General features: G+C 53.8%; 1 protein-coding gene across 2 annotated transcripts; it reads left to right on the top strand.

Moving 5' to 3' along the window:
* Positions 1-1,333: 1,333 nt before the first annotated feature.
* Positions 1,334-24,752, top strand: FFAR4 (free fatty acid receptor 4). 2 transcript variants are annotated; one of them, XM_002718514.6, is made up of 3 exons: positions 1,334-2,033; positions 12,322-12,450; positions 22,515-24,752. In XM_002718514.6, exons 1-3 carry the CDS (start codon positions 1,467-1,469, stop codon positions 22,902-22,904), a joined length of 1,086 nt encoding a protein of 361 aa, XP_002718560.1. In that variant the 5' UTR covers positions 1,334-1,466; the 3' UTR covers positions 22,905-24,752. The 2 variants fall into 2 exon arrangements, with proteins under 2 accessions (XP_002718560.1, XP_089170872.1); XM_089314746.1 differs by lacking the exon at positions 22,515-24,752 and adding an exon at positions 13,725-14,002.
* Positions 24,753-25,659: the final 907 nt, after the last annotated feature.

The following is a 25,659-nucleotide window of genomic DNA, read 5'->3' as shown; positions in this document are numbered from 1 at the left end:
AGAGGGTCTTCTTGTCCACACTCCCCACCCCACTTGTCCATTTCAGAGAAACCTCTGTCTCTAGGTGACAGCTGAGATAATGGAATCTGTCTTTGTCTCTCTCTCTCTCCCCTTTATGTCAATGCTACCCTTTTAAACTGTGCCAGGAAGCAAATGGATTGTGGTTTTCAACTTGAACCGAATGAAGGTCCAAGTTGAGCATCTCCCATTACCATCCCATCTGCTCCTCAGGTTAGAAATCACATCCACAACTCAGATCCACAGGACACAGTGACGAGCAGACACATGAATGCACACTTCCTTCCTCCTGCCCCTCCCCCCACCCGAGACAGCCCCTGGGCTCACACACCCAACCCTTCAAAAATACACAGCGACAACTATCAGGATGGACCCCTGGGAGGGGCCTGATGGTGCGGACAGGGGCGGGGGAGCTGTAAGGGGGGAAGTGGTCCCTGGGTGCTGAGCCACAAGCTCACTTCTCATTCCCTAACGGCCTTATTCATGTAACAGGTCACCAGACAGCGGTGGAAGTGTGTGGGCCAGGGCCAAGCGACCTGGGTTTTTAGCACGAAGTCCCCCTGGCTAGGCTTCCTTTTTCCTCATTTGTGTAAGGGGGTTGGGTTGTCCAGTGTTCCTCAGACTGGGATGTCAGTAGCTTTCCAATGTCTGCCTTCCTGGCACGACAGATTTATTCAAAATGTTGGTGAGTCACCCTTTTACAGGAAAACATTTTATATCACTATTCAGAAGGCTAAGATTCACCTGCATTGAAATGACAGTAGCTAATACTTGGTAACAGTACATGAAGACTACGCACCAGTGCTTAGCTAACCTCTTTATGTCATTTTCATGATCACCTAGCGAGTAGAATTATTCCCAGTTCTTAGGTTAAAAAGGCTGGGGCACAGAGATATTAAATAATCCACTCGGTTATTAAGTAATGATTTTGACCCCTACTTTCCTGCCCCCTCCTCAAATCTGGGCCCATTACCAATTGCTTTGGGATCCACTCCAGACCCTTAGGGCTTCTTTACTCAAGTCTGAACTACACAGGCCAAAATAATCTCCAAAATCCAGCTCTGACATTCTGAAATCAAATTTAGCTAAATCGGTGAGCAAGACTTCGCACACGGGTGCCCCCTGGAAGATGGAGGAGTCTGGGAGGTGCAGGAGAGAGGGGGGCTCCGGAGATTTCCTGGCGTCTGGGGGCTCCCCAGCAGGCCCAGGGCTCGAGGGTCTCCGCATTGGCCGAGCCGGGGCCCGTCTGCGGCCGGCGTTCGCGCCACTTCCTCGTTCCCGCGCGCCTTGGGCGCAGCTCGCTACGCCCAGCGCGGGCGCCGCTCCGGCAGGAGGGGGCCAGAGGGCTGATGTCGCAACCGACTCCCTCCCTCTTTCCCCGCCTTGGCACTCAGTCACCTCCCAGATGAGCGCGCTTGCAGACGGCTGCGGGCCGCCGGGCGCCCGGCATGGCCTTTGAGTGCGCGCAGACGGCGGGCGCTGGCGCCCTGCGCAGCCTGGAGCCAATCAACCGTACACGCTTCCCCTTCTTCTCCGACGTCAAGGGCGACCACCGGCTGGTGCTGAGCGTGGTGGAGACGATCGTGCTGTCGCTGATCTTCGCGGTGTCGCTGGTGGGCAACGTGTGCGCGCTGGTGCTGGTGGCCCGCCGACGGCGCCGCGGAGCCACCGCTTGCCTGGTGCTCAACCTTTTCTGCGCGGACCTGCTCTTTGCTGTCGCCATCCCGCCGGTGCTGGCCGTGCGCTGGACAGAGGCCTGGCTGCTGGGCCGCGCCGCCTGCCACCTGCTCTTCTACGTGATGAGCCTGAGCGGCAGCGTCACCATCCTCACGCTGGCCGCTGTCAGTCTGGAGCGCATGGTGTGCATCGTGCGCCTGCAGCACGGCGTGCGGGGTCCGGGGCGGCGGGCGCGGGCTGCGCTGCTGGCCTTCATCTGGGGCTACTCGGCGCTCGCCGCGCTGCCCCTCTTCGTCTTCTTCCAGGTGGTCCAGCAGCGCCTCCCCGGCGCCGACCAGGTGAGCGCCCGGCAGTGCGCGGCCGGCAGGTGTCCTGGGTGGGCCGCGAGACGTTTAGCCACGAGCCAGGGAAAATGCTGATTAACAAGAGGCCGTTGCTCTTAATTGTAACGTGAACTCCCGTGCCTGGCGCGGTGCAGTCTTTTCTATTAAATCCCACGGTCGTTCTGCGACGTAGGTCCCTAAACGCCCTCCCAGACTCTCTAAGCTGAGCCTCCACAATTCTTGCAAAACGCAATGCCTTTGCGAGATTACTTAAATAACGGAGATCTGAGGAACCAGACAGAATTTTTTTTTGGGGGGGGGCAAGATGGTTCTCAGATGTAAACTCTGCCTGCGCGCCAGGTGTCGCAACGGTGTTGTTATCACGCCCACTTTCAGATGAGCAAGCTGAGGCGCACAGCGGGAAAACTATCTCACCCTTAGTTCCAGGAGCTGGGCCGGAAGTTTCCATCGGGTTAGGCTCCTGCTTTGAAAGTAGGTGCTTGTGGAGGGCGAGGGACAGAGGGCATCGGAGACCCAGAGACCCCAGACCCAGTGCTGCCTCTAAAAGGGGCTGTGACTTCCCCTCTGGGGTCCTCAGTTTTTCCAAGTGCCAAGCGGAGGGATTAGGCTAGACCACAGGATCCTACCCTGCGGGCCTTGGATAAGAGGCTTCAGGTATCTTGGTCCCCAGATGTGTCGCAAATTTCAGAGGCTGAACGGGTGAGCTTTATTCCAGGCAGCAGGCCCACAGCTGTCGTTAGGGTCACGAAATGGAGGTGAGACCTTGGGCTGAGAAAGGACCTGTGGACAGTGCCAGACGTTGGCTCTCGCCCCCTGGAGGTCCAGGGTCCGGAGTCTCGGGTGCGGGTCTGTGCGCGTTACCACGCTAAGGGGCGGCGGCAGGGTTCAAGCGCGGAGACTCAGCGGCAAGGCCAGCCCTGGGCGCGGGGGCGCGGGGCAGGACAGTGGCCGGCAAGTCTTGGCCGGTGTGTTTTAGCTCTTAGCGTCTCGCCTAGAGACACCGGGGATGGACCCAGATCCGCCGAGACACTGGCTGTAATTGGTGTGGGCAGACCTAGTACTGGAGCCCAATGGCTGCGGGAGTCGTCGCCGCCCTCGGAGCAGCCTCCTGGAGGGGTTAGCCCGGGGCCGAGTCCCCCGCCCCTCGGTGTTCCTGCTTTTCTGCCCCGGCGGCCCTAGGATGGAGTGGGGTGGGGGCGCCCTGAGCAACCTCCAAGAGACCCTCCCAGTGGTCCACAGGAGGGGGTCGGGAGGGAGCGGGGAGAGGAATGGCACCTGCGGGAAGGTGGCTCTCTGGAGATGAGCTGTTCAGCCAGAGACGCGGCCCCTTGGGTTTGGGGTGGGCTTCTCTGTGGGTTTCCCGAAGCCCATCTCCCACACGGGCCTTTTGCGGGGGGTGTGGGAGGTGGAGTCTGCATCGTGTGCACGCAGTGTTGTCTTCCTATTTTTCTTTCTTCTCTGCTTGTCCCTGCCTCCTTCCCTTTTCTCTCTCCTCTGTCTCCCCCCCCCCCCCATAACATAAATCAAATCAAAGAGTCTGTTCCTCATAGTTTTTTACTTGTGTGGAATACATTTTTGGTGGAAAGCTGGCATTATCTCGTATTTATTTTAAAAACTTTAACTTAAAAAAAAAATCCAGAACTCACCCAGGAAAACTGTGCATTGTAATGGGACCCCGTGGGACACCTCCATATATGCACATACTTGCAATGTACAATCAGGGCAAGCCTATCTGTCTTCTCAAATACCCAGCATTTCTCCACGATCTGGGAAAACGCTCAGTCTCCTCCTCTAACCCCCCCCCCCTTAGATGAATATGCGGCATAAGGTCACCATCCACAGTCACCCAGCCGGCCAGTAGATGGTGTAGAATCCACTGAAGGGCGTTGGGTGGCTAGCGGGCAGGAACTGTCTCAGGTCTGTTGGCACTTGATCAGAGACCATGGGTGCCTGTGGCTGTGTGGGAAGAGCCAGGACTGGCTTATTTGGAAGCCAGAGGAGCCAGGATCTGCCAAGACACTGGCTGTAATCGGTGTGGGTAGACCGAGCACTGGAGCCCGATGGCGCGTTGTCCTGCTCAGCCCAGATGCACCTGAGAATCCTGGTGGGCCCCACAGATGCTTCTAAAAGAAGAGGGAGGTGGGGCCTCACCCCAGCCAGTGAGATTAGCAGGGGTCTAGGACTCTGCTCGCCCCCCATCCCCACCCCACCGCACCCCCATTACATTTTTCCAAGTTCTTCCTTCGCTGAGTTGCCATAGTTCTATATTTTTCATAGAACTTAAGGGACTTATACCACTTTTTTTTTCCTTACAGAAAAAGAGGCATTTAGAAATTAAAGACCAGATAGAACGGATATGAAATTTCCAGACATGTATTTTGTGCCTTTCCAAATTCTTTCAGATACGATCCACTTACTGGCAAATAACGAAACAAAGGGACTCTTGTCTCCTCCCAGCCCAAACCCTACACTGTGTGCTCATACAGGTGATGGAGTGAGGGCTTTCCGCCGATGGGGCCCCTTTGGATCTTGGGTGCCCCATGTGTCACCCCTGCATGGGGTCTGATCCCTGAGCAGCATCTGCAGAGTAGGCGAAGGTGCACTGCTGGGTGCTACTTCTGTGCAGGCTGGGGTGACGGCTGGGCACACAGCACATGAGGGAAACCTCTGTAGTGTGGGGAGCCACTGGAGAGAACTTTGGGCAAAGCCACTGGGAGACAATGGGCCCTTACTGAGCCTGGGGCAGTTGCCTGCAGCAGAGCAAGTCACCAGGAATTGGTAGATGTGGTGGTGGCTGGGGGTGGGGGAGACTGCGATGACCAAAATGGGCCAGTCCCGTCTGGCTCTCTCTGTCCCTGGTCTTCTCCCCAGCCTGCCCCCCCACCACCCTGACTGCTCAACCTCCCTCTCCCTCTCCCATTCTTGCACTATTACTATTCTCTCATTGAGTTCTAATATACATTGTATCCCCTGACCTATGGTTTTAGCTACCTGCAGTCAACCAAGGCCTACAAATATTAACTGGAAAATTCTACAAACAGTCCAGAAATTTCAACAATTTTTATTAGTCTATTATTACTGCAGCTAATTCTTTTCCTGTGCCTAACTTATAAATTAAATCTTATCATAGGGATGTACGTACAGGAAAAAAAAAAAAAACCTCACAGTATACATAGGGCTCCACAATCTGTAGTTTCAGGGGTCTTGCAACATTACCCCCTACTGTATTCTAGCTTTTCTGTATTTGGACCAAGGAAGCCAGCAAACAGAGAAACTCCTTGGTTCTCAGGGTCTGTAGTCAGAAAGGGTAGGGAGCGTCTTGTTTCTTAGGCTCAGCAGCTGAAGTAAGTTGAAAAGAATGAAAGAAAAAAAAAAGAGAATGTGGCCGTTTGGAAAGAGGGACGGAGGAGGATCCAGTCTAGACTGAGTCTCCCATTTAAAATTAGCCGAGGCTTGTTTTCTCTGTCCTCCGAGTCACGGCTTCCTGCTTGCAGATTCTGCCTATGCCTTCCCGCTGGAATGCTAACTATGGAGGTTCAGGTTGGGGGAATATGTTCCTCCCCAGTGGCGTGCTGAGAGACCCTGCTAACTTCGGGCATACCCTGGCGCCCCTGCTCCTGTGACCCCCAGGGACACAGAGCTACTTCTCTGAGACCCCATGGAACAGGGACACAATGAGCCTTGTCCCCTCGGGGCTGTGGGTGGCTGGACGCTCAGACGTCACGTAGGGGAGGCTGAGATGATAGACTTGTTGGAAATCCTGGACACTCTGGCATCTGAGCGTGTATCTTTGGTGTTGAGCGTGGTGAGCCTGAACCCCATTTCTGGAGCAGTGACCGAGGGCAGGTGGCCCCGCCTCTCAGCACATCATTTTCCTTGTTTGCAGACTGGGCACAATGGTAGTGTCAGCCCTGTCGGATTGCCATGGGGACTAATGACCTGTCAGCGGTCCGCACCTGGCACATCCACAGCAAAGCACTCAAGAATTGCTGACCATTATTAGGGGCCTTATCTTGGGGCATACACATTTTAAACATTCTTCAAACAGTGTAATTCTTCTGATTGCTGTGAAATAAAGGGCTGCCAGTTTCCAAGGATGGACGCGTCTTAGCAACGCTCCCACCTCAGCCTGTTGCAATGGGGATCCCTGCCTGCATGTGCCGCCCCCTGCCCCCGCTCCGCCAGCCGGTGACCCACATGGGCAGGTGGCGAAGACTGTCCACCCCAGCCAGAATGAGCAGTGCGTTCATTCTGCAAACATTTGCTGAGCACCCCTCCCGGTGCACGCCCGCCACAAGCAACATAAATGAAGAAAAGGAAGTGCATTTACTGGGCATGCCGCTGGGCCAGACCCTGGCCTAATACGGTCATGGCTTCTCATCCACAAGTAGGTGTCCTGCAGTTGATTTTTTTGGGAGGAGGAAATGCCCCACGCAGTGCAGGCAAAGGATGCAGCTGAAATGCATCCCGTCTGTCTGGGTCCTCTGGGAGCCCTCTCCTGTGAGTTGACATTTCTCAGGGGCTGTGACTCCTAGCCTGATTAATACCAGGCTTAATGTTTTCATGGCTCTGTTGAGTATGGGTTGTTTGAGAGGGTAAATGTAGTTTGCCTACCTTTGCTAATATCAGAGGGCACTTTCCGACTATAAGTGAGTGCTTCCATTTCTTGCTTTGAGGGCTTCTGTCTTTTCCGTTGGGAAGCTGATGGGAGAAATCCCACCAGGAGTCCTTCTTGCCTTCAGTGACATTGGCATCTTCCATTTGACCTGAAGAGGTGGGGCGTGGGAAATGCCCAGCCCAGGGGGTCCCAGGGACTGCAGGGAGTGAACAGCTGGGGTCACAGGGGATTCATCTGCACGTGGGTCAGCCAGTGTCAGGAGGGATGGGCACGTGAGCAGTGACTGGAGACAGATGTCCCCATCCACCTGGAGAGGCTTAGAGAATCCCTCCATCTGCCAGTCTTCTACTGTGCTCCAGGTGTAATTGCAAGGGCTGGGCCGCTGCCCTCAGTGAGACAGACTATCACTCACTGCTCTTCACAGGACACCTCTGTGGAGGGCTCAGATAGGTGCTCCCTGCACAGGGTGGGTGCTGGGAGCCTAAGGATGCTCCTGGGAGACAGCGTGTCTCCCCTGGGTGTGGGGAGGAGGGGGAGTGAGCCAGGCAGCAACACTGGGGACGGCACGGGAATCACAGGCTGAGGAACCAGCCCACGCCGAGGCCCGGGAAGCACCTGTCACTGCTCTGAGCCCTGCAAGGAGTCCCCAGCCATGCCCCATGAGGGGCAGCAGTGGCAAGAAATGGTGCTGGGAGGTAGGCGGGGCAAGCGGGAGAAGGGCCAGGTATGCCCCTGTGGAGAGAGCGGGCTCGCCCGCTGAGATATGGCCTGTTGTGGGAGGGACGGACCAGTGGGAATGAGATAGTGAGTGGGTTGGCTAGCTCTTGAGGACTGCAGAGTGGGGCGGCAGGGGCAGGGTGGAAGGCAGGACTCAGGCTTCTGGCAGCTTGGGGAGTGGCGGCCCTGGGTCCTGATTTGAGGAGTGTAGTGGGTGGAAGCATTTTAGGGGTGGGATGATCAAAGCTTAACAAGCCAGCGAGGGATCAGCCATGATGACCCAATGGCAACGGGCTGAGTGTGGGGTGGGGGGGGCACAGGGTTGAAGAGGGTAGATGGCATTGTCACCCTTAAAGGAAGCCCTGGCATGGATGAGATGGCAGAGGGTGGGGCAGAATGCATTTGGGGGGTACCAGTCACACTTGACCCCTCATTGTACATAGCCTCCAGTGCCTGAGTGCCAGCCCTGCCCCTGGCCCAAGCCCCACTGCCCTCACCCTCCCAGGCATAGCTGAAGCAGCCTGTCCTGGGTGTGACTTTCCCAGTGACTCCACCGTCCTGTTTGTGTTGCTCCCTGCTCTGTGGGGAGGAGTCCGGGTGCCTCTCTCCCACTCTGGCCGCGGGCAGGGCCAGTGCTGTGCTCCTCCTCACTGTGGCTTCACTCTGGCTCAGCCACAGGGCCTGGAGTCAGATGAACAAAAGGCCCTGTGGTTGGCACTGCCGAGTCCACTCCCTAACTCAGTAGCCAGGCAGGCCCAGCATTTTTGGTTTTCAAATTTCCTTTGTAAAGTCAGGAAACGTTGCAAATGTGCAGAGAAAGTCCAGAGACGAGGCTAACATGCCCTACCTTCCAGATTTGACGTGCTAGCCAGACCCCTTCCACAAGTCAAAGCCTGCGGGAGGATATCTAGAAAAGACATCAGTCAAGTAAGTGGATTTTCCCACCGAAACAAAGTTCTGGCCCCAGCTCAGGTCTTTGACTGTGGCATGATGCCTGTTTTGGTTTATTGTTATTATTATTATTTAATGGGAGTAGAAATTGCTTTTCATCAACAATACCATATAGTGCCTTCTACAGAGCATATAAACCCATCGCTGAGGCCACCCAGGCCGGTTGCAGTGTCTCTTAGTTCATGGATGGGGACACTGTGCAGAGTTCGCATCTCACGTCCTTATCACACTTCCTGCCTTGAATGAGAGCCACAAATCAAAAGATTCAAGAGTCTCTTCATTAAGGCCATGGAATTCAGGAAGCTTCCTGGGACGAGTTCATGGTCTCTGTCACCAAAGAGCTGGTGAGGGTTGCTGAACCATCAAGGTGACCTGTGTTTCATGTTATACCACCGTTCTCTTAGCAATGAACCCTTATTACCTTTTTCTCTCAAAAAAAAAAAAAAAAAAAAAAAAAAAAAAAAAAAAAAAAAACACGGGCACAGTGTGGGAAATTCAGAAAATGTAAGCCAAAAGAATAACAATAACTTGGAGGCCTGCCTTGCCCCAGGAACAAACACTAGCTTTCTGGAGTGTATCCTTCCAGCCTGTTTTCTAAGCAAATGTGTATGCATGCAGGCATAGGTGTGTACGTATTCATCATACATACCTTTTATCTTCAACACAGCAGATCATACGGGGCACCCTGAACAACAAACGGAGTGAGTGATGCTCTGAAGATGACTGATTTACTGGGGAATGTGTGTGCCGTCATAAACTATGTGTGTATTCAAGGAGGTTGAGGCAAGGGGGCATTTTTAAAGGCAAAATGAAGAAGATACAGGAATTATTTTGAAATAATTCTGGGGTGTGCATTGGTGTAGCAGGTTAAACCACTGCATGCAATGCCAGCATCCCATATCGGAATGCTGGCTCAAGACCCAGCTGCTCCAGTTCTGATTGAACTCCCTGCTAATGCACCTGGGAAAGCAGCAGAAGATGGCCCAAGTGCTTGGACCCCTGCTCTCCATGTGGGAGACCCGGATGGAGTCCAGGTTCCTGGCTTTGGCCATTTGGGGAATGAACTAGTGGATAGAAGTGCTCTCTCTCTCTCCCTGTCCCCACCACCACCACCATTCTCCTGTGTGTGTGTGTGTGTGTGTGTGAAAGAGAGAGAGACAGAGACAGAGAGAGAGAGAGAGACCCCTTCTCTCTGTCACTCTGCCTTTCAAATAAATAAGATAAATATTTTTAAAAAAATCCTTGGCTGCAAGGTTCAATAGCCAGGGAGGCATCAGGGTTGAAAAGGCAGTTGCTGGGCAGGTGTCCTCACAGAAGTATTTTTTGTGCAAGGTTGCAACAGCCTTTGTGCAAGGCTGTGCTAGTGGCCGAATCTTTCATGAGAGTCACCAGGCATGCAAGGCTGTCTGTCCTAGCCTCCGGAGCTTGTCTGTTCTGTCGGGGTGTGACACCAGCAACTCCATTTTGGTTGTGCCAGCTTTCACACAGGCTTTGGGTTTTGGCAGTTCCTCTGCAGAAGGCTTTTGGAAAGAGTTGAGTCCCTTAGCATTTTTTACATTTTTATTTATTGATTTAAATTTTATTTGAAAGGCAGAGAGAGAGAGAGAATGAACGAACGAATGAACGAATGAACTTCTACCTTCTGGCTCACCCCTAAATGTCTGCAACAGCCTGGGCCAGGCCAGTGCCAAGAGCCAGGAACTCAATCAAAAGTCTCCACAAATCTCTGTGAGTGAGACCGCAGTGGAAAGAAGTGGCCACCAAAGAAGGATGTGCTTTTCTCTAAAGGGAGGAGAGAACTTCCACCATGCTTATGGCCTTGTCTAAATACTGATGGGGTTTGTGGATTCAAAAGGCTTCCCTAGCCTGGGCAGCTCATGTCAAGAGCCTCATGTGATCACTGACATCATACATGAGTGTTACTTGTTAAACTGACAACAGGAGTCACTGTGCACTCACTTCCTATGCAGGACCTCTGTCCTCAGAGAGTTGTATTATGAGAATTAACTGTAAAACTTATCAAATAGTTTTTAATATTTTGTGTGTGTGTGAAAATTGTTGATCTTAGTATAGAGTTGGTCTTCTGTGTATAGTTAATTGAAAACAAATCTTAATGGAGAATGAGACTGGGAATGGGAGAGGGAGCAGGAAGTGGGGGTGGGAGGGCAGGTTATGGTGGGAAGAATCACTATATTCCTAAAGTTGTACTTAGGAAATTTGTACTCATTAAATAAAAGGTTTCTTTAAAGAAAGACAGTATGATAAGTAATGTGAAATATTTCATTTAAAAACCTCCACAAGAGTAGCTGGGACCCAACTGCTTGAGCCCCAACTCGCTACCTCCCACAGTGCACGCTAGACAGAAGCAGGGTCAGAAGCAGAGGCCATCATGGGATGCAGCTGACCCAAGCAGCGTCTCACCTGCTCTGCCACGTGTCTGACGGTTACAGTTATTTTTAAAATGTTTATTTTACTTGAAAGGCAGAGACATGGAGACAGGCCTTTGGAGTTTCATGAAATGGTTCTGGAACCATGTTTTGCTACTCTTCCTCTACATTTTCCCATCACAAGTGCAGGAATCAGGGACCATTTGTTTCAGTTGGTGCTTCCACATATCAGCCTGTACCACTCAGCTACTGGCACCAGTGAGCTGGAATGAGGGGCCTGGCGGGGGGCGTGGAGGGCACAGGTCTGAGTCCCGAGTGATGGCTGCATGGATGACCTAAAGAGCAGTGGTATCCCTGCTGCCAGCATCCAGCAGGTTCTGGGCAGACACAAATCTCTTCCCAGCCACCAAAAATGGGGAAAGACTTAAAGAATTTTCTCTTGTCAGGTCTGGATGGGCAGGCACGGGAATGACGTGTACACGGTCCCATCCACTGCACACCGTTTCACAGCACAGGGAAAGGAAGTCCCCCGCTCATCCCAAGGCCTTCCTCCCTGCTGGTCTGGCCCTGCAGTTTTCTTGCTAGGTCCCTGGTGAGCCCTTGTATCCCCAAAGCTCTTCAGGGAACATTCTGCACGATTAAAGGAACGGCGTCTTCCGTGTTTCAGAGGTTGTTTCTAAGTCTTAGTCTCCTCCTGTATGGAGTGGGGAAAATAACGTGACTTGGGTCAGGTGATGTGGGCATTAAATGAGATAATGGACACAAAGTGCTTCCTGGTGCCCAGTGAATGCTCAATAATGTTAGAGATCGCTATTTCCAGGAAAATCAGGGACTATTTTAAGTTTGAGCACCTAAATATGATACACAGTTGGGGAAAGGTAAATTCATTGCTTTTTGCCTAAAATAGCATTCAAGAAGTACTGGTCGAATGAATGAATGAATGAATGATGCTGTGGATGGCACCATCCCTTCTGGACAGTGGTCGCGCCTCTTTGCCCATGGAGATCACGCGGTGGTCCTTCACACAGCAGGTGCTCTGAAAAGTCTCTTCCGCCTGCCTCGAAGGGTTTAGGGCAACTTGTTTTCTAAATCGTTTTGTTCTTGACATTCGTGTGTGGGGAGACCCAGAGCCGGCTGTCTGACTTACTCCTTGGGAGAAATTGTCGCAGCAGCTCCGAGTCACTTTTTGGCAAGGTCCTGCTAGGAGTGGGGGGCTCAGCAATTCATTGTCAGACATCTGAGCGCCATGCAGCGTGAGACAACAGCAAGGTCAGGGGCCTCCTCCGCTACACTGCTCTGTCATCTTGGCCTGACAGGCTCCAGTGTGGAGGTGCACGTGGTCGGAGAGGCGCCTGCCCCCGGGGAGCTGCCCACCTGCTCGGGGTCAGGTGCTGGGCTCTCTGACGATGTCTGACACACTGCAGACAGCTGGTCCTGAGTGCCATGGGCTCTGTGGCCTTCAGCGGGCGTTGTGGGACTGCGCAACCTCGTCCTGCCAGCTGTGAAACAGTGCAACACGACAGGGTCCCCCTCCCCCCTGCCCAGGGCTCAGCCAGGGGCTGAAGAGGCGGCCAGCAGCTCAGTGACATTCTGTCCTTTTTGTAACTAGGAGATGCCGATTTGCACCCTGGTTTGGCCCAGCGTTGCTGGAGAAATCTCCTGGGATGTGTCTTTTGTCACCTTGAACTTCTTGGTGCCAGGACTGGTCATCGTGATCAGCTACTCCAAGATTTTACAGGTATGTATGTTTCCCACACTACGGCTGAACTGCACTCAGACTTGCGGCATTTCCAGTAGAATCTTAGCGTATCCAGGTCGGACGGTACCTTGGCGTTCAGAGCAGACCCGTCCTGACTTACTGCTCCAGCCTTACCTGCCCTGCAACACTGAGGAATGAGCGTTTGGTATTTTTCTTAAAATAATTTATATCTTTGTGATGGCTTTTTTTTTTTTTTTTTTTTTTTTTGCTCATCACTAAAGTAATAAATACATGCCCATTATAAGAAACAAACGGAAGTGAAAACTGACACGGAAATGCATAACACAGAAACTAGAAATCAACTCTGTCCCCGTTCTTAACAGCTCAAGGTGCATTTCTTTAATTTGTTTGACATATATATTTATGATATATGGTCTATCATGTGAGTATGCTTAATGAGCAATGTGAATATATCACATATCCTGTGTGTGTTTACTGAATGATATGAGTACGTCCTATATCCTGCGTGTGTATTTAGTAAACACTATCAAACTGCGGGTTAAGATGATCAAATTGCTTTCTGACGCTGCTCCCCCCAGTGTTCTTCCCAGACACGAAATACTGTCTGCCCTATAGCTTCCTTTTTCTCACTCAGAGCCTTATCTCCCCGTCTTTCCATTCCTGTTCCTCTTTCTCCTTCCTTTTATTTTCAGTGGCTACATGGTCTTCTGCCATCCAGGTACGACATAAGTTAGTTTATGGACTTTGGGGTTGGGTCCATTGTATCACCTGCGTGGCAGTGGGGGGGAAGGTACACTTTTAAAATCCCTTTATGGGAGGCTAACCCTCACACAGAAAGCACCTGCAGCTGACGGCACAGCTCCAGGATCGAACACTCATCAGAGCAGTGCCCAGACTGGGAGGCTGAATGTTCCAGAAGCCCCTGCTGCCGTCTTCAGTGGCCACCCCCACCCCCCCACCCTCCTGGGGAAGTCCATCACAAACGTCCACTGAAGCAGGAAATGTGTGCCTTCAAAGTGAACATGCCCAGGGGCACGCGAAGACAGGCCAGCCTGGTTCCTACCTCTCAGCTGGCCCAGGCAAGCCACAAGTACGACGGCTCCACCCACGGTAGGAGATGGCACGCAAGGCCTTCGTGCCCTTGGGAAGGTTTACAGTTGTTGAATCTTGGCTTTGCGGCACTTTACGCACGGGTCATCTGGTAAACAGGTATCCGGAAGTGGGGTCCTATGGGTTCTACTCACCGTCTGGCCACTTTTATGACACTTTTTTTTTTTTTTTTTTTTTTGTAGCTGAGGATCTGGTTGTTGTCAGAGCCCACGCCAGGTCTACCTCCACCCAGGCCCGGTCATCGCTGGGGCCTCTGGGAGATGCCATCCCATGTTACTATCCCTGACCCTTCCCCACCCCTAAAATGAGTCCCAGCCTGAGGCTCGTTTAAGGGTGTGAGGCAGACTCAGGCCTGGAGCTAAGGCCTGGAAAGTACTTACAAGGAAGACGTCATGTACAAGACTGTTAATGCTATGTAGGTATTAGCTATTATCACTAAGTAATAAAGAACTCAGCAGGAAAAGGAAGTGAAATGTAGAATGGATTTTTAAATATTTAACAAATATTTATGTAGCATTTATCATAGGCCAGGAGCTAACTCACTTAATCCTAATAGGAATTCCAGATAAGAAGACCAAGGCAGGCACAGAGAGGTTATGTCACGCATCCAGGGTCACACAGCTCATAGGTGGCTGTAGCAAGATTTAAACCTAGGTAGTCTGGCCACAGGGTCTCCATGCTTTTAGTTCCTCAGACGTTTTTCTAGGGTTGGCTCTGTGCTAAGTGTAGGTATGGGGTGGAGGTGGATCAAGGGTGAGCAGGTCATGGTCTCTGTGCAGACAGAAGAGGAAGAAGGCAGACTGACGAGAGTGCCGCTGCCCAGTGAGAAAGCCTGGCGCACAGGTGGCGCGATGCTGCGACTGTGTGCGAACATTTGCTGCCAGACGTCACACATGGGCCCAGGCATTGAGCCCAGCAGCTGGGGCACCGCTGTCCGCACCAGAGCAGCTGACTTCCGGCTCTGGCTCCTGGCTCAGCTCCCCGCCAGTGCAAATCCGGGGAGGCAGCAGGTGGCGGCTCGGGAAATTGGGTTCCTGCCACCCACTTGGGAGGCCAGGTTGGACTCCCCACCTCCTGGCTTCAGCCCCAGCCCAGTCCCAGCCATTGTGGGCATTTGGGGGAGTGAACAAGTAGATGGGAGCGCACTCTGTCTCTCAAATAAATAAGTAAATAACTAATATTTTTTTTTGAGAGTGGACAGTGAGAGGGAGAGAGAGACAGAGAGAAAGGTCTTCCTTTGCCGTTGGTTCACCCTCCAATGGCCACCGCGGCCGGCGCGCTGCGCTTGATCCGAAGGCAGGAGCCAGGTGCTTCTCCTGGTCTCCCATGGGGTGCAGGGCCCAAGCACTTGGGCCATCCTCCACTGCACTCCCGGGCCATAGCAGAGAGCTGGCCTGGAAGAGGGGCAACCGGGACAGAATCTGGCACCCCGACCGGGACTAGAACCTGGTGTGCTGGTGCTGCAAGGCGGAGGATTAGCCTGTTGAACCGCAGCGCTGGCCAATAACTAATATTTTTCAAAATGTAAATAAGAGCTTTAAAGAAGGAGAGCAAAGGGCCATGAAGGCAGACACAGAGCCTGGCTTTGAGTCTTGTACCTGCCACTGACTGGCTGCGTGGCCTTCGCCTTGGCTGTGGCCTCCCTGAACCTAAGTTTCCTCGGGATGCAAAATGGTAGTCATCGTCCTCATAGAGTGAAGTTAGCGTGGGCATGTGAGAGGCTCCACGGGTGGGACCTGCAGTGTCAGGCCTGCCCGTGGCAGATGCTGAATGAATGAGTGATTTTTACTGTTTGTTAGGCAGAGCTGTTCTTTCAACAGGTCTCCCTGAGTGGCCGGGGCAGAGGCACTGCTGCAATTCTCTAGAGTCAGAACAGCGGGCCCAGCTTTGGAGCCCAGCATGAGCAAGGAATGGGTGCTGGGGCGGGGCTGGCTGCACCTGCCACCAGCCCCCCCCCCCCCGCCCCAGCCAGGGCTCCCACTCCTGAGTCTCTTAAATGCCCAGAGGGCTCTGGGCTGCCCCCCTTTCACTCGTGTCTCACACTTCTGAGCTGCCTGCTGAGGGGGTAATTCTTTCCCACACACCCCCTTCCTTTTCTCTTAGCCAAGGGCCACCTGGAAAGCTTCAGGGAGACCTCGTAGTTGGGGAGATAAAAGCTGATCTCCTGACCTCAACTGCAGGTGCATCACTCTCCCAACACCCACCCCAGCCTTCAGTTCTCCCCATCACAGAACCCAGGACAGCTCCTGGACTTATCATGACTCACATGGGTGAAACAGTGCCCTGGGTAATGAAACAAAGATGTAACATAGAGCCTGTCACTTCCCTCACACATGCAACAAAACTCCAAGCCCTCACCTAAAGGTTCCATGTGACCTGGCCCCTGCCTGCCCCTCTTACTTCCTGTTCTCTCCCTCTCTTGTGTCTACATTGATGTGGGGGCTGTCCACACATGAGCCAGCCCGTGCCTGCCTCAGGGCCTTTGCACCTGCTGTTTCTTTGAGCTCTCCAGATTTCTGCACGGGCCACTTCTTACTTCATTTAGGTCTTTGCTCGAAAGATTCTTCCCTGGAAAGACCCTGCATCACTCCCTGATCCCTGACCCTGTTGTAGACCTCTTCAGAGTACGTGCACCTGTGACAGCACGTGTACTCATTTGTGTGTCCTCTATCTTGCCCACTTCCTGAGGGCAGAGACATTGTTCTGTCCACTGCTCTGTCCCCCTGCCCCTGCGTAGAGCAAAGCCTGGCTCACTCATTGTAGGTGCTCAGTAAGCGCTTGTGGAAGGAGTCAGGCAGGAGCCCTGGCGCACACTGAGAGGGCCCCAGCGCCTCCTCTTCTTGGGAAGTGGGGAAACCACAGGATGCAGAGTCCTAAGACGAGTTCTAGTCCAACCTTTATTGCTGTGTGACCTTGGGCAAGTCACTTAACTAATGTGATCCTACGTTTTCACGGGAGCCCCGTATGCCCCAGTATCACAGTAAGATGAAAGCGCAAATATGATTGTGTTTTTAAAATCACGTTAGTACAAGCTGAAGACATTTAAAAACTTCCTTCCTATCCCACTGGCAAAGCCGACTACAGCCATGTTCCCGGAGGACCGTGACACTGGTCCTCACGTGGTGCCCGTGAACTTGTCGGGCTGGTAACTTGGAAACAGGTGAGTGGCGCCACGGGGGTTGAGTGTAGGAATGAGCCTCGTAGTTTATCCCTGCTCAGCCCCAGAGAAGCACGTGACCTGGACACGCTGATTCAGCTTTTCTGCCCGAGCTTGATCTGCTGGGAGCCGAGCTCTGTAAAGTCAGCTGCACATGGACAGTAATGAGCCAGCCCCGTGCAGAGACCACTCAGCTCATGCCCTGACTGTGGGATGCAAAGCGACACCCCCACCCTGCCCCACCAGCCCTTACTTGCCCCTCACCCACGTTCTTTTTTTTTTTTTTTTTTTAAGAAAATTTATTTGTTTACTTGAAAGGCAGAGAGAGAGAGATTGATTGATTGATTCTCAATCTACTGGTTCACTCCCCAAGTCTGGGCCAGGCTGAAGCCAGGAGCCAGGAACTCCATCCTGGTCTCACACATGGGTGGCAGGCACCCAAGCACTTGGGCCGTCTTCACTGCCTTCCCAGGTGCATTAGCAGGGAGCTGGATCAGAGTCGGAGCAGCCGGGACTCAAGCTGACACTCCAACATGGCATGCAGTTGCTTAACCTACTGGGCCACCATGCCAGCTCCCAGGTTCTGCCTCAGGACTTGAGATGTGCCTCTGTTGTATGCCTCTACAGAGAATCACTCCTTTAAAAACTGATTTTCATTGTATTTGAGAGACAAAGAGGCACAGAGACGGACAGAGAGAGATCTTCCATCTTCTGGTTCACTTCCCGAATGCCTACAACCACCAGGGTTGGGCCAGGCCAAAACCAGGTCTCCTATGTGGGTGGCAGGGATCCAAGTCCTTGCGCTGCCACCTGCTGCCTCCCAGGGTGTGCATTAGCAGGAGGGGAAGCAGAGGAGCCAGACTGAACCAGGCACTGTACTGTGGGATAAGGGCGTTCCAAGTGGTGACTTAACCAGTACACCAAACGCCTGCTCCAGACTCTCGCCTTGAGCAAATCTCTGCAGTTGCATGGGACGTTGGGTGCTAGAAAGGCTCCTTTGGTCAAACGAGTTTGGAAAATGCTGGGAGAACAAAAAGTTAGCTGGGATGTTTTTTTGCTGCAGGACTTTTCAGAGCCTTTATTTTGCTAATAGACAGTGGGAATTTGCAACCCAGGAGCAGAGCAGGCAGCATTGTTAAACTCTCCTGCAGAACAGCCTCTCCCCACAGAGCAACTGTCTGGACGGGAGCCCCATGGCACCCCCGGCCCGACCTGGGCAAGGGTTCAGAGCAGCTCCCCCTCGGCCTTCCCCTAGCCGTCACCTTTCAGGGGCTGCTGCAGGGCTGGGGCAGTGGCCTTGCTCGTCCTCTGTCTCCCCTGCTTCTTCTTTCCTTGTGACTCAGGCCATACATCTTCAGTGGCTTTTTCCAATCAACAGTTTTCCCAGGGGATCAGCCTCCCAGAGACTCGTAAGTGCCTTCGATTGGGCTGTCCGTGCTCGCTGTTTGGGCTTGGTTTACACTGTCACCCGGCAACCATGTGCCGTTGTTCCCCTCCCCTCGCCTGCATGCACCCGAGGAGGGGAGTGCAGCGTGGGCAGGGCTCCCTTGCTTTATTGCTCTGGGTCCACGTGTGCTTGGCACATAGTAGGTGCTCAATAAACACATGGTGCCCAAGCAAGTGAGGGTGTGACTTGCAGTTGAAAAACTTTCAGCCGATCACAGAGCTTGACTGAGAAGCACGATCTGTTTCCGCTGACCAGGAGCGTGTGCGGCTATGACCATGGCGTCCTTTGCCCATACCCGGCCCTCTCTACCCAGCTTTGGAGGTCCGCGTGCTGGTGAGCTCTGTGTGGTGATTCTCACTGGAAAACTGTTAGCTGTGCCTCAGCCCGCAGCCGCCTCCACCTGCACCCACCTGGCAGCAGCTGCGGCCTGGTGCTGTCGTGTGGCTAAAGGTCGTGACCTTTCGGGGTCCTTGGAAGCTCACGTGAGTGTGAAGCTAGCATGTTGTAAAAGGGACTCTCTTGAGACCTGGGGGAGGCTGCCAACCCGGCCTGGCTTACGAGACCAGTACTTCTCACACCCGAGCCAGGAAGAATCGCCTGGGGGAGTGTAGGAAGAGTACAGATTCCTGGGCCCTTCTCACCCTGCCCCTGGGGAATCAGAACGTCTGACGGGGACCCAGGTGAGCGTTTGTGTTTTATTGTGAGCCCAGTGCCCACCACCCCGTTTCCGGGAGCACTCGTACCTGGGCACGGGGAGCACTGCCTCCACTTGACAGTGAGACTTGAGCCGTCACTTCATCTCCCAGCCTTGGTCTTAGCTCCCCAAAAATGGGGGCAACCACAAAATCGACCCCAGAGGCTGGTTTGGAGGATTTCAGTCTCTCCTCAACAGTCAAGGGGAGCGTTTAGTTGAATCTAAAAGCGCCCTGAGCCTTCCATCTGATGTCAGAGGTTATTGGAATTCCCAGGTCAGTGTTGCTTGGCCTTAACATCTGGCAGGGGTGGGAGGAGCCACACTGGATTATAAAGCCCCATTTTCCTCCTCACTCCCTGCAACTCGTGGGTCTGTGGAGAGAAGGAACTTGTAGCATCTGTCAGTGCTACAAAAAAAAAAAAAAAAAAAAAAAAGACCCAAGCAGGTACGCAGCTGGCCCATGAATCAGCTGCTCTGTCTGTTCACTCAGTCATTGTCAGGTGCTGCCTGCTGCTGTCCCAGATCTGTCGGCCAAAGTGAGCTTCTTAGCTTAACCAGCTTTCACCTGAACATATGTCACAACGTCGCCTCTACGGGGCGACTTCCAGACTCGGCTGTCCCCTTACGGCCTGGTGGCTGCCGTCTCCCGAGCAGCTGCTGCCCTGTTGAGCTGGGTTTGGGCTGAGCAGAACCCTGGGGCCGCCCCTGTGGGAGTCTTTTCTGAAATGGCTCACCTTCAGCCAGGTTTTCATGGAGGGAGGCTCTGAGCAGGTGTCAACAGGACGGCAAACTGCAGCAGGTAGCTTACAAATCTCCTGAGGTTCATTTCCTCTTCTGGGAAATGGGAAAAATCATCGTACAAATCCAGAGAGGAGCTGTGAAGATTAAATGTGGCGACTGATCAAACAAAGGCACAGCACGGTGCAGCTGGGCACATGCCAGTCCTCAATGCAGCGCAGCAATCCTGGCTCCCTGTTGCTCTGGGTGTTTGGGAGCTGCAAGGAAGAAGGCGACTGCTGTCCTGGCCGCTGTCGCCAGGTGGACGAGCCTGCCACACACAGACAGCAAGCGCATGCTCGTCCTCATCAAACAATGCCACCGCTCTCCTTTGATTAGTCACACGTATGCTAAGGGGACTGGTGTAAGCCATGTTGGTCTTGAGCTAAACTTGCCCAGATTGTGAAGGGTGCTAATGACCTCCTAATTACTTCCCCTGCTGAGGTTCAGCAGCCACAGGGGCATGGGCCCAGGGGGATCGGCCCAGAGCTAACAGTGAGATCCATGGCCATTCAGTGTCCCGTGACGCAAGCAACTCCCGTGTGGCCGGCAGCCTCTGCCTGCAGGAAAAGTAGAAGGACCCAGGCCAGACGAAGTCAGCGGGGGTGGCAGGGACCACCAGCATGGTTGGGATATTCCACGCTGGATCTGCTCCCTGGGGCAGAGGTCTTAGGCTGGGGTGCCAGGCTCATGGGTGCCATGTCCCATGGGAATCCAGGCTAGCTGGGCACCTTCAGCCCCATTGTGCCCCACCCCACCTAGGGACTTCATTGGGTGAGAGGGGCCAGTGCTGTCTCCCCTCTGGCTGTGCCTTGAGGATGGCCGCGCTCAGTCTGGGCTCAGTCTCCCCGGGCGTTTGCTTTACAGAGTGAACACTTCCAAGTCGCCTGTTTTTCAAAACGTTTGGCTAAGGTGTCTCTCAGGGGCTGCTTCCTCACCTGTAGGGTGAATGGGTGAAGTAGGCCTCGGCAACTCAGTGTGCTCCGTGGACCACAGCAGCAGGTGCAGCAGAGTCTGTTAGAAATGCAGAATCCTCACTCAGCGCACACATGCTGGCTCCGAGTCCACGTTGACATGGGATCACGTTGGGTGCCGCCAAGGACCGGAAAGCCCAAAGAGCACAGCTCAGAGGGTGCTGGGGTCCCCTCCAGTGCCAGCACTGTAGCTCCAGGAAGTCATGAAGCTTTTGTGTGGCTCAAACCTATCATCTTCCTGTGGGACCATAGGAGAGGAACACACATGAAGTAGCTGGGCCATTTCTGTCCCCAACACTGCCCCACTGCAGCCTTCTCTGACTGACATAGAAGCAAGACCCTGTAACTGAATAGACAGGAGGGAAGACCCAGGGAGTGAGGCCGGCAGAGCCCAGAACTCCCTTCAAAACCTGTGTAACCAGGGTTGCCTTCCGTGCCCCCAGTGTGTCTGTTGAAATTCCAGCCCTGCTGGTTAGTGCACAGGATCAGATGCTTCCACTGTTAGGGATTTATTCTGCGGATGCCGTCCCTTAGGTGTGCGGAGCTAGGCACGGGGATGTCGATTCTGCCAATTCCTCCTCTGAACTGGGGGCACAGACATGAAAGGGCTGAGGTTTCACAGCAAATCCCCACCCCACCCCACCCCCACCCGCTGTGCTCCGACCAGCTCGCTCTTCCTGGGCAGGGACACATTCGGTGACATCTGTTTCATTCCCAACGCCTCCAGTCCTTCTCTGGTGATGCTTGCCCATTTGAAAACATCCATCTCTTGGTCTCTTGGAAGCTTCCCTGCCCGCAGTGCGCTGGGCCTGCAGCACCAGAGCTGCGAGAGAGATGGAGGAGGGCTGGTTGTTCTGTGGGTGCCGCCGGTCGCCCTCATGGCCACGGCTGCCCTTGGGAGGAGCTGATCCCTGCCTCTGGTTTCCATGCAGGGATGGTGATGGTGCCAACAGGCCTTGCTGATGGGGGACAGGGGTCATTCCCACATGCATGGGTGGGCATCCCAGGCCCAGCTGCATTTGCAGGCTGACCCTATCAGCAGTCTCCAAGTGCATTTACCTACCATAGCCCTCAACCCAGGGGCTCAGGGGCAAGATGAGGGTCCATGTTCTCCTTTCCCGGAGAAAGGAAAGGATCAGTGTGTGTGTGTGTGTGTATGTGTGTGTGTGTCAGGGGGTGTCTGGGGCTTCCTTCTGCCTGGCCCGGTCACACTCTGATGCCCTCTCTCATAGCCTCTCCCCAGCCAGTATCCTGCAGGGGAGGGGGGTGCAGAGTGTGTGTGCTGCCACTTGAATTGTCACGTCCCCAAACCAACCAACAAGGCTGAGCAGACTATGTACCCACCTGCAGGGGCCTGGAGACACCATGGTGTATCCGCAGGTGGAATGGATGTGAGCTCCCCTGTGCATCCACGCATGAGTGCAGGCCACGGTGCTGTGGCTGGCCTTGTCTGTGGAGTTGGCACATTTCCAGCAGGTCACACAGAAGCCTGTTCACTTTGGTCACCTCCGGGGAACGGAAGGTCAGAGGCTTCTTATCTGTCACTGAGTTTGCCTCTGGAGCATGGATTGTGGATAAGTGTCTAATAGTGACTCCTTTCAGCCAAAAGACCAACAGGTATAATATACTCCCATGCACATGTCTCTCTAGACCGACCCATCCGGGCTCCTGCTTCCCCTCATCAGCCTCTTTACAGTTCTGCCTTATTTCACAGCCAGCCAGCCAGACGTCCATTTCTCCAGCACGTTCTAAGTGCAGGTGGCTGGCCAGGTCTCCAGGAAGGCAGCTCCCTCCACACCAAGTTCAAAGTCAGACCTCACCAGCAGAGTGCAGTGGGCAGATCCCAAATCCTGGGCTCCTAGGTCAGAAATGGCCGACATTCCGCAGTAAAGTGTGCTCTGATTCTGTCCTGGTTTCCTGCAGATCACCAAGGCATCCAGGAAGAGACTGACGGTGAGCCTGGCGTACTCGGAGAGCCACCAGATCCGCGTGTCGCAGCAGGACTTCCGGCTCTTCCGCACGCTCTTCCTGCTCATGGTCTCCTTCTTCATCATGTGGAGCCCCATCATCATCACCATCCTGCTCATCTTGATCCAGAACTTCCAGCAGGACCTGGTCATCTGGCCGTCTCTCTTCTTCTGGGTGGTGGCCTTCACCTTCGCCAACTCGGCCCTCAACCCCATTCTCTACAACATGTCCCTGTTCCGGAACGAATGGAGGAAAACCTTCTGCTGCTTCTTGTTCCCAGAAAAGGGAGCCCTTTTCACAGACACGTCTGCCAGGAAAAATGACTTGTCTGTTATTTCCAGCTAGCCGGCTTTGCCCTGGAGGCAGAGTGTCTCACTCTCTGGCCAGCCGTTGGATGCTTAAGGGAGTGAATTGCCAGGACCACCTGCCAGGGCACCTTGCTTTAGGAAAGTGTCACCTATGCAAACCCGCATCTGGCTAATTAAGGGATGATCCGTGCAACAATATTTTTCCTTTATAAAAGGATGTATTGTGGGTTCCTATCCCATGGAAGCTTTTCCAGCATGTTTGCAATATGATTCCAGGTCATTCGCCTTTATTTATGACTGATGAGCAATCCCATCTCCTGCCGATGAAGCTACACCTGACTGGTGTCTGAAGTGAGTCTTGGAACTGATTCAGGATTCTGATTTCTCCTGTTGAAGGTCATGACTGCTCAGGTCTCCATCTTGAATTTACAAGGCCCTCAGGACCATTTATTAGTGTCAAGAGCACTTGAGGAATTTCCAAGGAATAATTAAAACTGACTTTTTTTCCTCATTTATACAAAATGTCATGAACTTGTTTAGGAAAAGCAGTGTCATGAAATCCAAGAGAAGTGGGAATGTTCCAGAATGTCTGAGAGTGAGAACAGCAGTGAGTTCCCTCATCGCTCCAGTCCCCTCAGGGGCCCCCATAAGCTACAGCTGGACAGTGTTCCTGGTGCCAGAAATGCAGCGTGGACCAGGCAGCCACAGTCCCTGCCCCCAGCTTACCTTCTGGGCAGGGAGAAAAACCCCAAACCAAAGTCAATAAATAATACAGCGCCACAGAGCTAATGAGCACCAGGAAGAAGTTAAGACTGGGTGCTGTAGGCGATGGTCATTTAGATGGAGAGCAGGACCCAGGAAGACCTTTCTGAGGAGTGTCATTTGGGTCAACAGGTGAGGCCTAGAGCCAGCTGGGGACTAGCAGAGGGGCAGGATTCTGGCACAGAGCAGCTGGCATGCTCGTACAAGGGACAGAAGAAGTGGCATGACCCAAGCCACGCAAGCCACTGCCTGACCCTCCTCCACACCAGACAGCACCCTCGATGCTGGGACAGAGCTGGGGAGCAGCTGGAGCCTGTCAGTGCACGCCAGGGCAGTCACAGACCTGGATCAAGGGGTCGGGATGCCACCAGAGGGCCTTTATCCCATGATCCATGCGCTGATGGCCACGACCTGACAATGGTGTTTAGGTGTTTCTCTGGCTGCTGCGCGGGGAATCTACTCTGAGCAGCTGCTAAGGGAGGAGGTGATGGGATCTCGGAGGAGGGTGGCATCACAGGAGGCGTGGCAGGAAGTGGTCTTAGGGTCTGTTTGGGGAATGTACAGCAAAGATGATTGGTTGATGGAAAAGGGTGGAGCATGTGAGGGAAAGAGAAGATTCTAGGGTGACTGCAGATCTTCAACTGCTGGATGACACAGTAGGCAACAAAAGATAGGGAGGCTGGGAGAAAAATGGGGAGGCTGGGAGCGCAAGGTCTCATCTGGAGCACACAAATCTGAATCTGATGGAAGGGCCCAGTAGGACAGGTGCACGCAGGGATGGGGACTTGGCCCGGAGTGACAATCAGTGTCTCCATTACGGTCTAGTGAGACCTCCCCAGGAGAGACAGGGAGAGGCAATTCAGAGCCAGAGGCTGAGCCATGGACAGGTCAACGCTTGGAGGTGGGGCTGCTGGCTGGAACACACAGGGCCCAGCACACAGCAGGTGCTCAACAAATCTTCATTGCGGAGGGACAAGCCGCAGCCTTTGGCATGGCTCATGGAGTTTCTGGAGCGGCTGCCTTGTGAAGTAAGATTGATGGCGATCACAGACTCAAGGACAAAAGGCCATGGGTCCTTTGTTCATCTTAAAGGTTCGGTCAATTAAAGCTTTTTCGTTTTTGATTTTTTTTGGAAGATGTGTGGCTGTCTTATGGGTCTCTGGGTTATGACAGTGAAGCGGATGAGCCAGGCTCTGCCACCTGCTTTTCCAAGTGAGGGAAAGGCGGGGCTCTCCTGCATGGGGCACCTGTCTCCTCCGTGTGCCAGGGGACACAGGGGCCACACATCTCGCCACTTTGCACAGACACCAGCCTGGCCCAGCCAGTGTCTGCCCCACTCCTAGGCGCTCTGACAGACAGTGCCTGATGGAATTCTCACACCCTGCTCCGAGCAGTTTCCCCATACCTCACAGGAGAAGTATAAGGCTCAGAGAGGCCATGTAACCAGCATCAGTCACACAGCGAACACACAGCTGAGCTGGGTTTTGGCTTAAAACCAAGGTTCTCTTGTACCAGAGACCTGCTGCTTTTCCAAGCTGGGAAACGGAGGCAAGTGGCTATGCGTGTGGCTCCCCCGAGTTCCCAAGTGCGGTGAAAGGCCTGGGCACTGCGGTCCCTCCCCGGTCTGGCTGCTCCTCACCCACCTCCTCCCTGCACACTCCAAGCGCTCACCCTCCCAGCTCCTCCAGGGAAACCAAGGTCCCCCTTCTCCTCCTCAACCTTTGCGCCACACCTGAAATCCGGGAGCCACTGCTGCAGACAACGAGAGGCCGGGAGGCCTGCACTTCCCAGCGCTCCCCCGACCCAGGCCTTTCTGCCCCTTGCACCCAGGCTGGCGGAGCCCCTGGCTTGCCCGCGTCACAGGCCCCGGCCCGACAGAGGCCCCGGGCTCACCGGCCTGGTCCGGCCACCCTGGCTTCCTCTCCCGGCCTCAGCGCTGTGGCCAGGCCTTCTTGGGCTGAGAAAGAAACTCTCAGGAGAAGCCACAGTCCTTGGCAGGTGAGGCAGCAGAAGAAGCCAAAGGTCACACA

Source organism: Oryctolagus cuniculus, chromosome 15 (assembly GCF_051225735.1).
Source record: "Oryctolagus cuniculus isolate XC-2025 breed Fujian yellow rabbit chromosome 15, ASM5122573v1, whole genome shotgun sequence".
NCBI classification, from domain to species: domain Eukaryota; kingdom Metazoa; phylum Chordata; class Mammalia; order Lagomorpha; family Leporidae; genus Oryctolagus; species Oryctolagus cuniculus.
This window is presented reverse-complemented; position numbering and strand designations above follow the sequence as displayed.